The following is a 13,674-nucleotide window of genomic DNA, read 5'->3' as shown; positions in this document are numbered from 1 at the left end:
ATGGCCTGTGACTTGGAGGGGAACTTGGAGGTGGTGGTGTTCCCATACGCCTGCTACCCTTGTTCTTCTAGGTGGAAGAGGTTTCGGAGGTGCTGCCGAAGAAGCCTTGGTGAGTTGCTGCAGTGCATCTTGTAGATGGTACACACTGCAGTCACGGTACGCCGGTGGTGGAGGGAGTGAATGTTTAAGGTGGTGGATGGGGTGCCAATCAAGCGGGCTGCTTTGTCCTGGATGGTGTCGAGCTTCTTGAGTGTTGTTGGAGCTGCACTCATCCAGGCAAGTGGAGAGTATTCCATCAAACTCCTTACTTGTGCCTTGTAGATGGTGGAAAGGGTTTGGGGAGTCAGGAGGTGAGACACTCGCCGCAGAATACCTGGCCCCTGACCTGCTCTTATTGCCACAGTATTTATGTGGCTGGTCCAGTTAAGTTTCTGGTTAATGGTGACCCCCCCAGGATGTTGATAGTGGGGGATTCGGCAATGGTAATACCATTGAATGTCATGGGGAGGTGGTTAGACTCTCGCTTGTTGGAGATAGTCATTGCCTGGCACTTAAGTGGCAGGTAACATTTGCGCCACAGATCAGCCCAAGCCTGAATGTCGTCCAGGTCTTGTTGCATGCAGGCATGGACTGCTTCATTATCTGTGGAGTTGTGAATGGCGCTGAACACTGTGCAGTCATCAGTGAACATCCCCATTTCTGACCTTATGTTGGAGGGAAGGTCATTGATGAAGCAGCTGAAGATGGTTGGGCCTAGGACACTGCCCTGAGGAACTCCTGCAGCGATGTCCTGAGGCTGTGATGATTGACCTTCAAGCACCACAACCATCTTCCTTTGTGCTAGGTATGACTCCAGCCAGAGGAGCATTTTCCCCCTGATTCCCATTGACTTCAGTTTTACTAGGGTTCCTTGATGCCAGACTCGGTCAAATGCTGCCTTGACGTCAAGGGCAGTCACTCTCACCTCACCTCTGGAATTCAGCTCCTTTGTCCATGTTTGGACCAAGGCTGTAATGAGGTCGGGAGCCGAGTGGTCTTGGCGGAACCCAAACTGGGCATCAGTGAGCAGGTTATTGGTGAGTAAGTGCCGCTTGATAGCACTTTCGATTACACCTTCCATCACTTTGCTGATGATTGAGAGTAGACTGATGGGGCAGTAATTGGCTGGGTTGGATTTGTTCTGCTTTTTGTGGACAAGATATACCTGGGCAGTTTTCCACATTGTCGGATAGATGCCAGTGTTGTAGCTGTACTGGAACAGCTTGGCTAGAAGTGCGGCTAGTTCTGGAGCACAAGTCTTCAGCACGATAGCCGGGATGTTGTCGGGGCCCATAGCCTTTGCTGTATCCAGTGTGCTCAGCTTGCGTTTGCCTGCCCCATGGAGCCGAGGTGCCCTCCATTGATCCCCCAAATTCCAGTGAGGTCAGCGCTGTAGGGCATCAGTGGGTGCAATCTCAGTGTAACCGAGATCACTGCCCATGAAGTTTTAGTGCCTGCTGCATTGACAGAAATTCAGCACTTTATGGCTTAAGGTTCCAGTTTCCATTGATCTGTGAAGCCCATCTCTCTGGTGCTTGTGAACAAATTAATGTTCAGATTTTCACTTCAAGTGGTTACTAATGTCGCTGGGCCAGATTTTCTGACCCCCGCGGGTGTGTACGCACCCGTAGGGGCCTCGCAAGTGTCGGTTTCAGGTGTGCGAAGCGCAGGCGCTGAAAACTGGCACTTCCGATCTGTCAAGAATTCTCCTGCCCTGGAGAAGGGCCTCTGCGGCAGAGAGTTCCGCTTTCTACAGAACCTCCGCCTGCTGAAAACCTTTAAAAATCTTATGCCTAGTAAAAGCAGGCATAAGACCTGCTTTTACTAGTATAAGATTTTACTCATTTATAATTTTAAAATACTTTTAAAAGAGGTGAGTTTGTTTTTAGCCCTGTAAAAAACTTTAATTATTTTTTAAAAAAATTAAATTTTTGTTTAAGATATTTAATTTAATGTAATTTTAACTAATTTTAAATTTTTAAATTTTTTTTTAATGTTTAACTTTTTTGAGTGATTCCGTTTATACTTTTGACAGATCTATGCAGAGAGACCTGTTAAAAGTATGAAGGGGGATTCCCTTCTTTGATTGGTTTCCCATGGCCCACGTGATCCCAGGGACGCTTACGAGCCGTCGGTGCCCCGGGATACCTGGGCCTCTGCGCGCGCTGATCAGAAGTGCCGGGGCCTACGGAGCAAACGGGTAAGTGTGTAGATTTTTCCCGATCAGAGGCATCCGCACGCAGGAAGCCTCCAATCGGAAAATCCGGCCCACTGTACCAGAAATGCAGTTCTGTACAATTACATGGGAGATAAATAAGGAAGCAAATGTTTTTCACTTTTAAGAGTCTCATTATTTCTTGAGATTATTATAAGTGGATCCCACTGTATATCTTTGGAATGAAGGGGTTTCACTGTTTAATGAAATATTGGGCAAATTCAAAATTACATTCTGTTTGGCAATGACTAGGATGTCATACTTTGGGATCACGTGACACAGCTTGTACAGTGTGATTGGGTAATGGTCCAAGAGCAGATGTTTGCAGGTCTAATCAAAGTGTGCAAGCATTTTTTTCACCATGGGTATTCAGGCACATGCATACAAATGTTATACCGTAGGGCACTGGTAAACTCAGGCTATGATTGTCATGGTGAATATCTCGCATGTTTCATCGTGGCCTGAACATAAATTATTGCTTCACACACTCCTGGTAAACATTTCTTCCTTCCTTCCTACATTGTGTTCCATTTCCCAGTCATAATAATTCCTTTGGTTCTGCTAGTGTCATAACTCAAGCTCGGAGCTGCACTTGCCTTCTGATATTCCTTATTTATGGGCATGCACCCATTGACAGCATGGGTAAGGTCAGGATCTTATCCTCTGTATACTCACAAGTATAGACAATAAATATTGGGGTAGATTTTTGCCTTCACTGTCAGAGGGACAGATCATGCACCCTTTATAGAACCTGCCTGATTTTAATTTGAAATAACAACAGAAAATGCTGGAAATACTCAGCAGGCCAGGCAGCATCCGTGGAGAGAGAAACAGAGTTAACGTTTCAGGTCTGGGACCCTTCATCAGAACTGGAAAAAGCTGGAGATGTAACAGATATTAAGCAGGTGCAGAGACAGTGGGGGGGGGGGAGGTGTTAGGAGGGGAGGAAGGAATTGAAAGAACATCCTGTACTTTTGTAAGAGGCAGGAAAGATAAAATGTTGCAAATGGGAGTGGCAAAAATCATACTGCATGAAAAATGGGGACAGGGATTATTATCTGAAATTGTTGAACTCGATGTCGAGTCCAGAAGGCTGTAAAGTGCCTAATCGAAAGATGAGGTGCTGTTCCTCGAGCTTACGTTGAGCTTCATTGGAACAATGTAATAGGCCGAGGACAGAGAGATCAGAGTAGGAGTGAAGCGGAGAATTAAAGTGACAGGCGACCGGAAGCTCAGGGTCATCCTTACGGACTGAACGGAGGTGTTCCGCAAAGCGGTTGCCCAATCTGTGTTTGGTCTCCCCAATGTAGAGGAGACCGCATCGTGAGCAGCGAATACAGTATATTAAATTGCAAGAAGTACAAGTAAATCGCTGTTTCACCTGGAAGGGGTGTTTGGGGCCCTGGACAGTGGGAAGGGAGGAGGTAAAAGGGCATGTATTGCATCTCCTGCACTTGCATGGGAAGGTGCCAGGCGAAGGAAAAGGCGCTGTTAGGGGTGATTGAGGAGTGGACCAGGGTGTCGCGGAGGGAGTGGTCCCTTCGGAATGCTGAAAGGGGAGGTGAGGGGAAGATGTGTTTGGTGGTGGGATCACGTTGGAGGTGGCGGAAATGGCAGAGGATGATACGTTGAATGTGGAGGCTGGTGGGGTGAAAGGTGAGGACAAGGGGAACCCTATCATGGTTCTGGGAGGGAGGGGAAGGGGTGAGAGCAGAAGTGCGGGAAATGGAACGGACACTGTCAAGGGCCGTGTCAACCACCGTAGAGGGGAATCCTCGGTTGAGGAAAAAGGAAGACATGTCGGAAGCACTGGTATGGAAGGTGGCATCGTCAGAACAGACGCGGTGGAGACAGAGAAACTGGGAGAATAGAATAGAGTCCTTACAGGAAACGGGGTGGGAGGAAGTGTAGTCCAGCTAGCTGTGGGAGTCAGTGGGCTTGTAGTGGATGTTTGTTGAAAGCTGATCGCCAGAAATGGAGACGGAGAAGTCAAGGAAGGGAAGAGTCGGAGATGGACCATGTGAAGGTGAGGGAAGGGTGGAAATTGGAAGTAAAGTGAATGAACTTATCTAGTTCAGGGCGAGAGCAGGAAACGGCACCGATACAATCATCGATATACCGGAAAAAGAGGTGAGGGAGGGGACCTGAGTAGGACTGGAACAAAGAATGTTCCACATATCCCATGAATAGGCAGGCATAGCTAGGGCCCCTGCGGGTTCCCATAGCAACACCTTTAATTTGGAGGAAGTGAGTGGAGTCAAAGGAGAAGTTGTTCAATATGAGAACAAGTTCAGCCAGGCGGAGGAGGGTGGTGGTGGATGGGGACTGGTTGGGCCTCTGTTCAAGGAAGAAGCGGAGCGCCCTCAGGCCATCCTGGTGGGGGATGGAGGTGTAGTAGTGTTGTATTGAATTCAATGTTATTAGCCTACACAATCAGGGTGTACTCACACACATAATCTAATGGGTATAATGAATTTAAGGACTGCTGACGCAAGCTCTAGCACACCAGCTTCACGTCCTGCCAGTCGAGCCCTGATGTATAAATTTCATGGCTTTTCATTCATTACTAAAAGTATTGCAGCTGCTGAAAGGTTGCCAGGTTAATAGCTACAGTGAGCTGTTGGGAGACAGTCATGTAAGATTGTAGAGCGTGTCACTTCAGGATCACTGTGAAGTGATGTTTACAAGGAAAGTGTCTGATAGGGAGACATACTTTTCATTAAAAGCACCACTGTCTAATTAGGCTGAGGGATGAATGGCAGGAATGAGTTGGCATCCAGGAATGAGATGCTGACCCCAATTCTCTCAGTGCAGTTGCTCACTAATTAACCTCTCTCTCATATCACCTGATCACATTCGCATCTAAATCAGGGTTTTGTCCAACAGGTTGATTAAAAAAAATTAAACTATCTATGGGAGACAAAAAAAACAAACACTGCATTGAATGTACTTCTGCACACCGCACCTCTCCCCTTTAACAATTCTTGAATATTTGTGCCACCATTTATCTATGTGAAACCTAAATGTGTATGTGAGAGGTGCTGCCTTTTCTTTTTAGGGAAAATGGACAACCCAAGGAGGAACAGAATGCAGGCCAGTCAGAACAAGAAACAAACATTCGCACCAACGGATCAATCACAAGTGCTGCCCCTACTATGTGGCTAGGGGCACAAAATGGCTGGTAGGTCAGGATTGCGTAGCTATCTCAGACAATGCTCACATTACTTCTCCCATTGAGGATAAACCCAAAGAACCTCAATCAGTTCGACAGTCTCACTCAGGCCCTGAGGATTGTCAATGTAGTAAATGGAAATAGTGTAGTAGTTGGTTGGTCTGAGCCATATGGACAGAGTTATATTGGGAAGCTACCTCTTGCTCTACTTTATCTGGAAGCAGGGTTCCTTTAGTGTAAAATTGTTAATTTTCAGTGGAAGATTGGGCCCTTTCAATGCATCGGTTGTTGTCATTGCATTTAAGGATGTTCTATTTGGAGTCTCTTTCTGTAGAGTGTGATGTTTAAAGATGAAAATTGCAGCAATTTGAGATGTTCTGCTAATGGCCACCTGTCCACGGGCTTAAGCAGAGCAGCGATGGCATATTCTGTCTGATGTCTCAGCTCTGTTGATCATGGAACATGAGTGTGTAGCATGTGCTGGTTCACTGGAAGTCGTCTGCAGCTAGTGGACAATGCATGATGCACTGTGCATGATCCACAACTCCTTTACACTCAATATTTAATTTTTAATTATTTTTTTTACAGTTTTACTATTTAGACCCACCTGTTTTGCCTTTCTGGTGTCTCTTAAACAAGAGAGCGCTTGTTTGAGTTTCCAACAGGCTTGGCACTTGGGTTCTATAAAGATTCTTTCAACTCTCTATCAATGGGGTTCAATCTTATTTCTGCTCAAGATTAAAGGTGTTTCCAAAATGGAGCTCATGTAGTTTCAACATTTTAAAAAGGGGCTCCAACAGGAGACCACTCCAGATATCCGTTACAATAAATTAGGATCAGCTGGTTTTTTGTTTCCCTCTTCCCATTGATCCTTTGAACCGTTTTATTTGAACTGTGACTTTGGAGGCATGGGTTGACATTAACTATGTGAGAGAACCAAATAAATACGTTTGAAATCAACAAGGTGACCAAATAACCCTGGACTAATTGACTGGAGTCTTCCACCCGCCTTTGACGGGGGCACATGTCCCCAGGTCGGGGGTGGGACTTCTGCCCACCATGGAGATGCGCCCCTGACTCTGACCGACCTTTTGGATTTTGGAGCTGAGCTCTCCGGCCTCTGCCAGGAGAAGGGGGCCTGCTGAAGCATGGGGATGCAGTCAGCATCCGTACTGCCTGCAGAAACTGAGATTTAAAAAAAAAGACGACTCTGGGCTAAAAATTTGAGTATGCTGGAAACCTGCCGGTAACAGCGGCGGCCAAGGATAATGGCCGCCCGCCGAGAGTGCGCAGGGAGTACCGGTATTTTGGTGCTGTCTGCTCACTAACGTCAGCGTGGCGTTGATTTTGTGGTGTAACGCGCCCTTTCCAACGCTGAGCTCAGCAGGAGGCCGAAGGTTGCACCTGTCTCCCGCTTGCAGTGAAGGGGAACGGGGGAGAAAGGAGCGAACCTGTAGGCCATGTACGGAACATAGGATATACGGCTCAGAAACAGGCCATTCGGCCCAACCAGTCCATGCCAGCGTTTGTGCTCCACACGAGTCAGTTGCAGTACTTGCTACAAAAATATTACCTGCCACCCGATTATTAACGATGTTTGTTGATTTTTTAATCGTTCATGAAATGAATACATTGGTGTTCCCTGTAACACTGATCTTTCCCCAATGGTTACTCTTGAAAGTGTTTAAATGTGTAGCAGTCGTGCCAGCTTTTAGTGGGTCTTGCATACTCGACACAAAATAATTATTTGAAAAATAATTGGTTATGGAATTTTGAATAAATTAATTATAATTCCTTAAAAATTTAAGCAGTTGAGTCCAGATTTATTAGGAGATGATGTTCTGGTGATGCTATCATCATAAAGATAAGAGATCTTATCAGAGATGAGCTTCAAACGTTGCAGTGGAGTTCACCCATTGATTTACTGACCCACAAACACTGTAGGCCTCTGGAAAGTTGCCAGAAAATGCAACCACCCACCCCCCCCCCCCCTCACTCCGCCCCATTGATGGGCAAAAAATTAAAAGAAGAACCTTGGCAAAGCAGGTGTTTGAAGTTCTGGCATCCATCTGAGGTGTTTCCCACTTGTCGGCCTCTTTCCTCTGCCAAGTCCTGCCAGACTCCTCATGGCTGTTAACGCTGCTGAAACACTTAGCCAATTGACGTCACCCTCCAACTCATTACAATACTTTCGACCTGCCGAAAATAACGGCCGCCGTGGGACCCGCCGGCAGCGGGCGATAATGCAGCGGCTGTCATTTTTTCCCCCGAATCTGGCAGTAACGGTTGTTGCGAAACCCCCGAATCTTTAGCCCTCTGTGTCTTCCGTTTTGGCCTGTGCACGGTGAGGCTGTCTGAGGTCTAACACAACCCCACACATGCAAAAAAAAAAACTTATGGATCCCACTACCACCAGGAGAATGCTGGATGTCTGGGCTTAACAGGCAATCCTTGCGTCCGGTATCCGAGCCAGGCAATTCATAGTAAATATGTTGGAGAATTTGTATGCATTTTTACTAAGCTTACCCCTAAATGGGCCCTCTGTCACTGGGTCCAGGGAACAGTAAATGGGGGAGGCGCTGGAGGAGGCAGGGATGTGGCGAGCACATTTTCAAGACATTTACCAGCCAGCCTGCCTATAGGGTGTGGGTGGGAAAAAGAAAGAAAGAACTTGCATTTATATAGTGCCTTTCACAAGCCCAGGACATCCCAAAGCTCTTTACAGCCAATTAAGTACTTTTGAAGTGTAGTCACTGTTGTAGTGTAGGAAATGTGGCAGCCAATTTATGTACAGCAAGGTACCAGTAACAGCAATGAGATGATGACTAGATAATCTGTTTTAGTGATGTTGGTTGAGTGATAAATATTGGCAAGGACACAGGGGAGAACTCCCTGCTCCTCTTCGAATAGTGCAGTGGGATCTTTTGCGTCCATCTGAGAGGATAGATGGGGCCTTGTTTTTACATCTCATCTGAAAGACGGCACCTCCGACAGTGCAGAACTCCCTCAGTACTGCACTGATGTGTCAGCCTGGATTATGTGCGTAGGTCTGTGGAGTGGGACTTCAACCCACAACCATCTGACTCAGAGCCACCCAGCCATTGTCTTTGGGATGAATTGGAACACATCCCAGAGGTAAAACGTCAGTCTTCTAAGTCACTGCACCATCCATTTCTTTATTGGAGTGAAGAGACCATCATCTCTTCTGTCCTGAACTGAGCCTAGATCTCAGTGGTGCCAAGTTAGTATCCTTCCACTTTGACACCCAGTTATAAACAACGAATTTTTAAAACTACATCATACCCTGGGCAGACTGGCCTTTACTTCATCTCTTTTACATTTTAATTTCTAAGTAAAACACAAAAGACTTGTTTGACGTGAACTTTTGTTCTGTGGTTTTTCGGCAGGCTGAGTCCAACCTGTCTTACTGTGTTATCAGCCCTATCTATTGCTCAGTTTTCAGTGTGATTGTTTTGGTGTATATTAGTTTGAGATCTAATCTGTGTGTATTGCTTCTCTCACTAGCCTTTATGTACACTCTGCAGTATCCAACTGGAAGAAGTGCCTGCACACCATCAAACTGAAGGATGCTGTCCTCAGCATTGTGTAAGTTGTTAAATTGAGCAGGTTGTCTCTGGCCTGATCTGGATTGATTATTCTCTCCTCCTCTCTTCCCTGCTCCCAAGTCTGCCAGTGATAGCCATGCCCAGACAGTATCTTTTGGGTGGGTAGGAAGATCTGGGGTAATAAAATCTTTAGTTTGGACTTTAGGCCATGAAATTCATGTAAGGGACTATGGACGAGAACTGGTTCAATGGGGAGCATGCAGACCTATGAATTGTCTGTCTCCACCAAATGCGGTGCCTCACTAAGGAGTGAAGCTTCATTAGTGGTGTGACTGACTCTAACGATGCTTTTATATTAAAGGGATGCACTGACTACTGGTGTGTCGTTCTTCCAGTGTTATCAGTAGAGGATAAATTGACCTCTAATCCCACCAAAGTCAACAAAGAATCTGCAGCTTTTTAAACTTCACTGTATACCTCAGAGTCTCAAACACTTCACAGGCAACAGCCCATCATCTCACTAACCTCCCCCTCTCCCTACTCACCCAGGTATGGGTGCAGGACACAAGATTGCCCGTTCTCAATCATGAGCATTTAAATAGCAATAAAAAGCTTCTAATTCTAGAAAATTCTAGAATCCAATGGTTGTCCAATGGAGTTCCACAAGGCTCTGCTCCCAGACCTGACACCTCATCCAATGAAGATGAACACCCTTCCAGATGCTTTTAAGGTGGCATGTTTTTTTTAAATTAACAGTTATTTAATATATAGAGCCAGTGCTACCTGGCCACTGGCTACAGAACATAAACCCCAGACCAAAACATGAAGCTACTCGTGATCCCATCCAGGAACTGGCAGTCTGGGGTTACTGTGCTGCTGTGAGTTCCTATACTCATATGGGTATTGTCCTTTTAAGGGTTCCTGTACAGATTAAAAATACTGAGCTCCTTCCCATTTGTGTTTGCAGACATGTGAAGGGCCGTGTTTTGGTGGCACTAAATGATGGAACGTTGGCTATATTCCACAGAGCTGAAGGTAAGTACATATAAAAATAACACAAGTGCTGAACACAGTTGTAAAATTCCTCACCCTGTCTATAATGCTGTACTAGTACTTTAGGCTATAAGTTATCTGTGGGTTATTTATAAGGAAATGGTTTGTGCATTTGATGAAATTCCTGTACTTGTTATTTGTACAAAGTAATTTATTTTAAATGGGCTAATGACTACAAATAGTGAACACAGGAATTTCATCCAAATGTGCGAACAATTTCTTAACAGTAGTACACAGAGTAGTTTCTACTTTGTAGGGGTAAATTTCCATCTTCTGTGCTCCCAGCAAGAGCTTTATGTGCCAGAAATGCCAAAGACAAAAATGCATCCATTGGAGTTCAGCTGCAAAGAGTTGAATAAGCCTGTGTTTCCCTTCAGAGTGAATGTGCAGAAAGTAGTGGCTCTTGTGCCTCCTGATTTAGCATGGTATTTGCCTCTTTAATTCTGTCATGGTAGATAAGGGGTTAAAAACCTGCCTGTTTCACACAAACCGTGCCAGCTTAACTTTCGCAACAATTAGTCGACTTGACTGAAACTGGTGTCCAAGGAAGGGGCCAAGCCATTCAATTTCTTGATGTGCTTGGCATTTAAAAAAAAATTAACAATCTTATTCACTTGGTTCTGGTCACATTTTTGAAGGTATTTATCAGCCTATCTTTTTCAAACCAAGGCATCTGTAGCCTTGGAGCAGAAATGGTCAGGCTAGATAGCTTCTGTAGACAATGAGAAAAGGAGAAGAACTATATAAGAATATTACTTGTAACAATATTATTAATTAACAGTTCTTCATAGTATCCTTAGGTCAGATGAGGGGGCCGACTATAATATGTATCCTAGTTTGCTGACGATACAAATTTAGATGGGAAAGTAAGCTGTGAGGAGGACGCAAGGAGGCTGCAGAGGGATTTAGACAGGTTAAGTGAGTGGGCAAGAATGTGGCAGATGGAATACAATGTGGAAAAGTGTGAAGTTATCTATTTTGGTAGGAAAAATAGAAAAGCAGAATAGCTTTTAAATGGTGAGAGACTGGGAAATGTTCGTGTTCAGAGGGACCTGGGTGTCCTTGTACATGAATCACAGAAAGTTAACAGCAAGCAATTAGGAAAGCAAATAGTATGTTAGCCTTTATTAAAAAGGGATTAGAGTATAAGAGTAAAGAAGTCTTACTGCAATTATATAGGGCCTTGGTGAGACCACACCTGGAGTATTGTGTAAAGTTTTGGTCTCCTTGCTTAACAAAGGATATATTTGCCTTAGAGGGAGTGCAACAAAGGTTTACTAGACTGGTTCCTGGGATGAGGGGATTGTCCTATGAGGAGAGATTGAGTAGACTAGGCCTATATTCTCTAGAGTTTAGAAGAATGAGAGGTGATCTCATTGAAACATACAAAATTCTTACAGGACTTGACAGGGTAGATGCAGGGAGGATGTTTCCCTTGGCTGGGGAGTCTAGAACTAGGGGTCACAGTCTCAGAGTAAGGGGTCAACCATTTAGGACTGAGATGAGGAGAAATTTCTTCACTCAGAGGGTGGTGAATCTTTGGAATTCTCTGCCCCAGAGAGCTCTGGAAGCTCAATCGTTGAGTATATTCAAGACAGAGATCGATAGATTTTTGGATACTAAGGGAATCAAGGGATATGGGGATAGTGTGGGAAGGTGGAGTTGAGATAGAAGATCAGCCATGATCTTATTGAATGGCGAGCAGGCGCAAGGGGCTGAATGGCCTTCTCCTGCTCCTATTTCTTATGTTCTTGAAAGCGACATGTTTTGCTGAATTCATTTTCTTTTTTCATTGAGAAAACGTAACAAATTACAATGTGTTTATCTTATCCATCATTGTATGTAACAAAAATGGTTGGGAGTAACATTGAGATTAGTTACTCCAGAAGGGAAGTGGGGGCAGACCAATTGGTACGCTTGTCACCAACAGTAATAGTACCAATATACTTTTATCCGAGCAGATGGTCAATGGGACCTGAGTAATTACCACCTCATGGACTTGCGGCGCCCAAACCACTCTATCCGTTGCATGGCTGTTGTGCACGACAAGGTCTGGTGCGGCTACAAGAACAAGATCCACGTCATTCAACCTAAAACGATGCAGATCGAGGTATGTGTTGGGTAGACTTGGGACAGATGATATCATGGTGTCGTACACAGCTACTAAAGACCTGCAGTTATTTGTCCAGCAGTGAAAGTGACCCAGCCAGTATTTACTTACTTCTTTTGACTACAACAACAACTTGTATTTATATAGCGCCTTTAACGTAGTGAAACGTCCCAAGGCGCTTCACAGGAGTATTAAAAGACAAACATTTTTACACCAAACTACATAAGGAGAAATTAGGGCAGGTGACCAAAGGCTTGGTGTCAGAGGTAGGTTTTAAGGAGCATCTTAAAGGAGGAAAGAGAGGCGGAGAGGTTTAGGCAGGGAATTCCAGAGCTTAGGGCCTAGGCAACTGAAGGCACGACTGCCAATGGTTGAGCGATTATAATCGGGAATGCTCGAGGGCAGAATTAGAGGAGCGCAGATATCTCGGGAGGGGGGTTGTGGGGGCTGAAGAAAATTACAGAGATAGGGAGGGGGGAGGCCATGGAGGGATTTGAAAACAAGGATGAGAATTTTGAAATTGAGGCGTTGCTTAACCGGGAGCCAATGTCGTCGTCTTCTTAGGCAGTCCCTTGGAACCGAGGATGACTTGCTTCCACACTAAAAATGAGTTCCCAGGTGACTGATGAGTCCAATGCGGGACCTACAGTCTCTGTCACAGGTGGGGCAGACGGTGCTTGAAGGGGTGGGTGGGTGGGGTGCTTGGGTTGACATGTGCTCCTTCCGCTGTTTGTGCTTGGCTTCTGCTTGCTCCTGGCGAAGAGACTTGAGGTGTTCGGTGCCTTCCCAGATGCTTCTCCTCCATTTTGTGTGGTCTTGGGCCAGCAATTTCCAGGTGTTGGTGGGGATGTTGCATTTTTTCAAGGAGGCTTTGAGGGTGTCCTTGAAGTGATTCCTCTGCCCACCTGGGGCTCTCTTGCTGTGTCGAAGCTCCGAGTAGAGCGGTTGTTTTGGGAGTCTCGTATCGGGTATGCGGACAATGTGACCCGTCCATCGGAGCTGATCGAGCATGGTCAAAGCTTCGATGCTGGGGATGTTGGCCTGATCAAGAACACTGACGTTGGTGCGCCTATCCTGCCAATGGATTTGCAGGATCTTGCAGAGGCAGCATTGGTGGTACCTCTCCAGTGCTTTGAGGTGCCTGCTGTACATGGTCCATGTCTCTGAAGCATACAGGAGGGCGGGTATCACTACTGCTCTGTAGACCATGAGCTTAGTGCTGGGTTTGAGGTCCTGGTCTTCAAATACTCTCTTCCTCAGGCGACCGAAGGCTGCACTGGCACACTGAAGGCGGTGTTGGACTTCGTCATTGACGTCTGCCCTTGTTGACAGTAGACTCCCGAGGTATGGAAAGTGGTCCTGGTTGTCCAAGGCCTCATCGTGGATTTTGATAATCGGGGAGAAAACTGTGTGGCGGGGGCAGGTTGGTAGAGGACCTTTGTCTTCCGAATGTTTAGTGTAAGGCCCATGCACTTGTACGCTTCGGTGAAGGCGTTGACGATGGTTTGGAGTTCGACCT

At 45.8% G+C, this 13,674-nt stretch overlaps 1 protein-coding gene across 2 annotated transcripts in view; it reads left to right on the top strand.

Annotated features, from left to right (window-relative positions):
- The window catches only part of mapk8ip3 (mitogen-activated protein kinase 8 interacting protein 3), a 263,435-nt gene that overhangs the window by 216,453 nt on the left and 33,308 nt on the right, over positions 1 to 13,674 (top strand). For both annotated transcript variants that reach the window (XM_086000700.1, XM_086000698.1), the window contains exons 23-26: positions 5,313 to 5,435; positions 8,952 to 9,032; positions 9,960 to 10,027; positions 12,007 to 12,155. In XM_086000700.1, the coding sequence (XP_085856826.1) occupies positions 5,313 to 5,435; positions 8,952 to 9,032; positions 9,960 to 10,027; positions 12,007 to 12,155 (421 nt within the window). The remainder of the gene's footprint in view (positions 1 to 5,312; positions 5,436 to 8,951; positions 9,033 to 9,959; positions 10,028 to 12,006; positions 12,156 to 13,674) is intronic.

This window comes from Somniosus microcephalus, chromosome 11 (assembly GCF_052327205.1).
Source record: "Somniosus microcephalus isolate GS21.2 chromosome 11, FLI_Smic_1.0, whole genome shotgun sequence".
Classification (NCBI taxonomy): Eukaryota; Metazoa; Chordata; class Chondrichthyes; order Squaliformes; family Somniosidae; genus Somniosus; species Somniosus microcephalus.
This window is presented reverse-complemented; position numbering and strand designations above follow the sequence as displayed.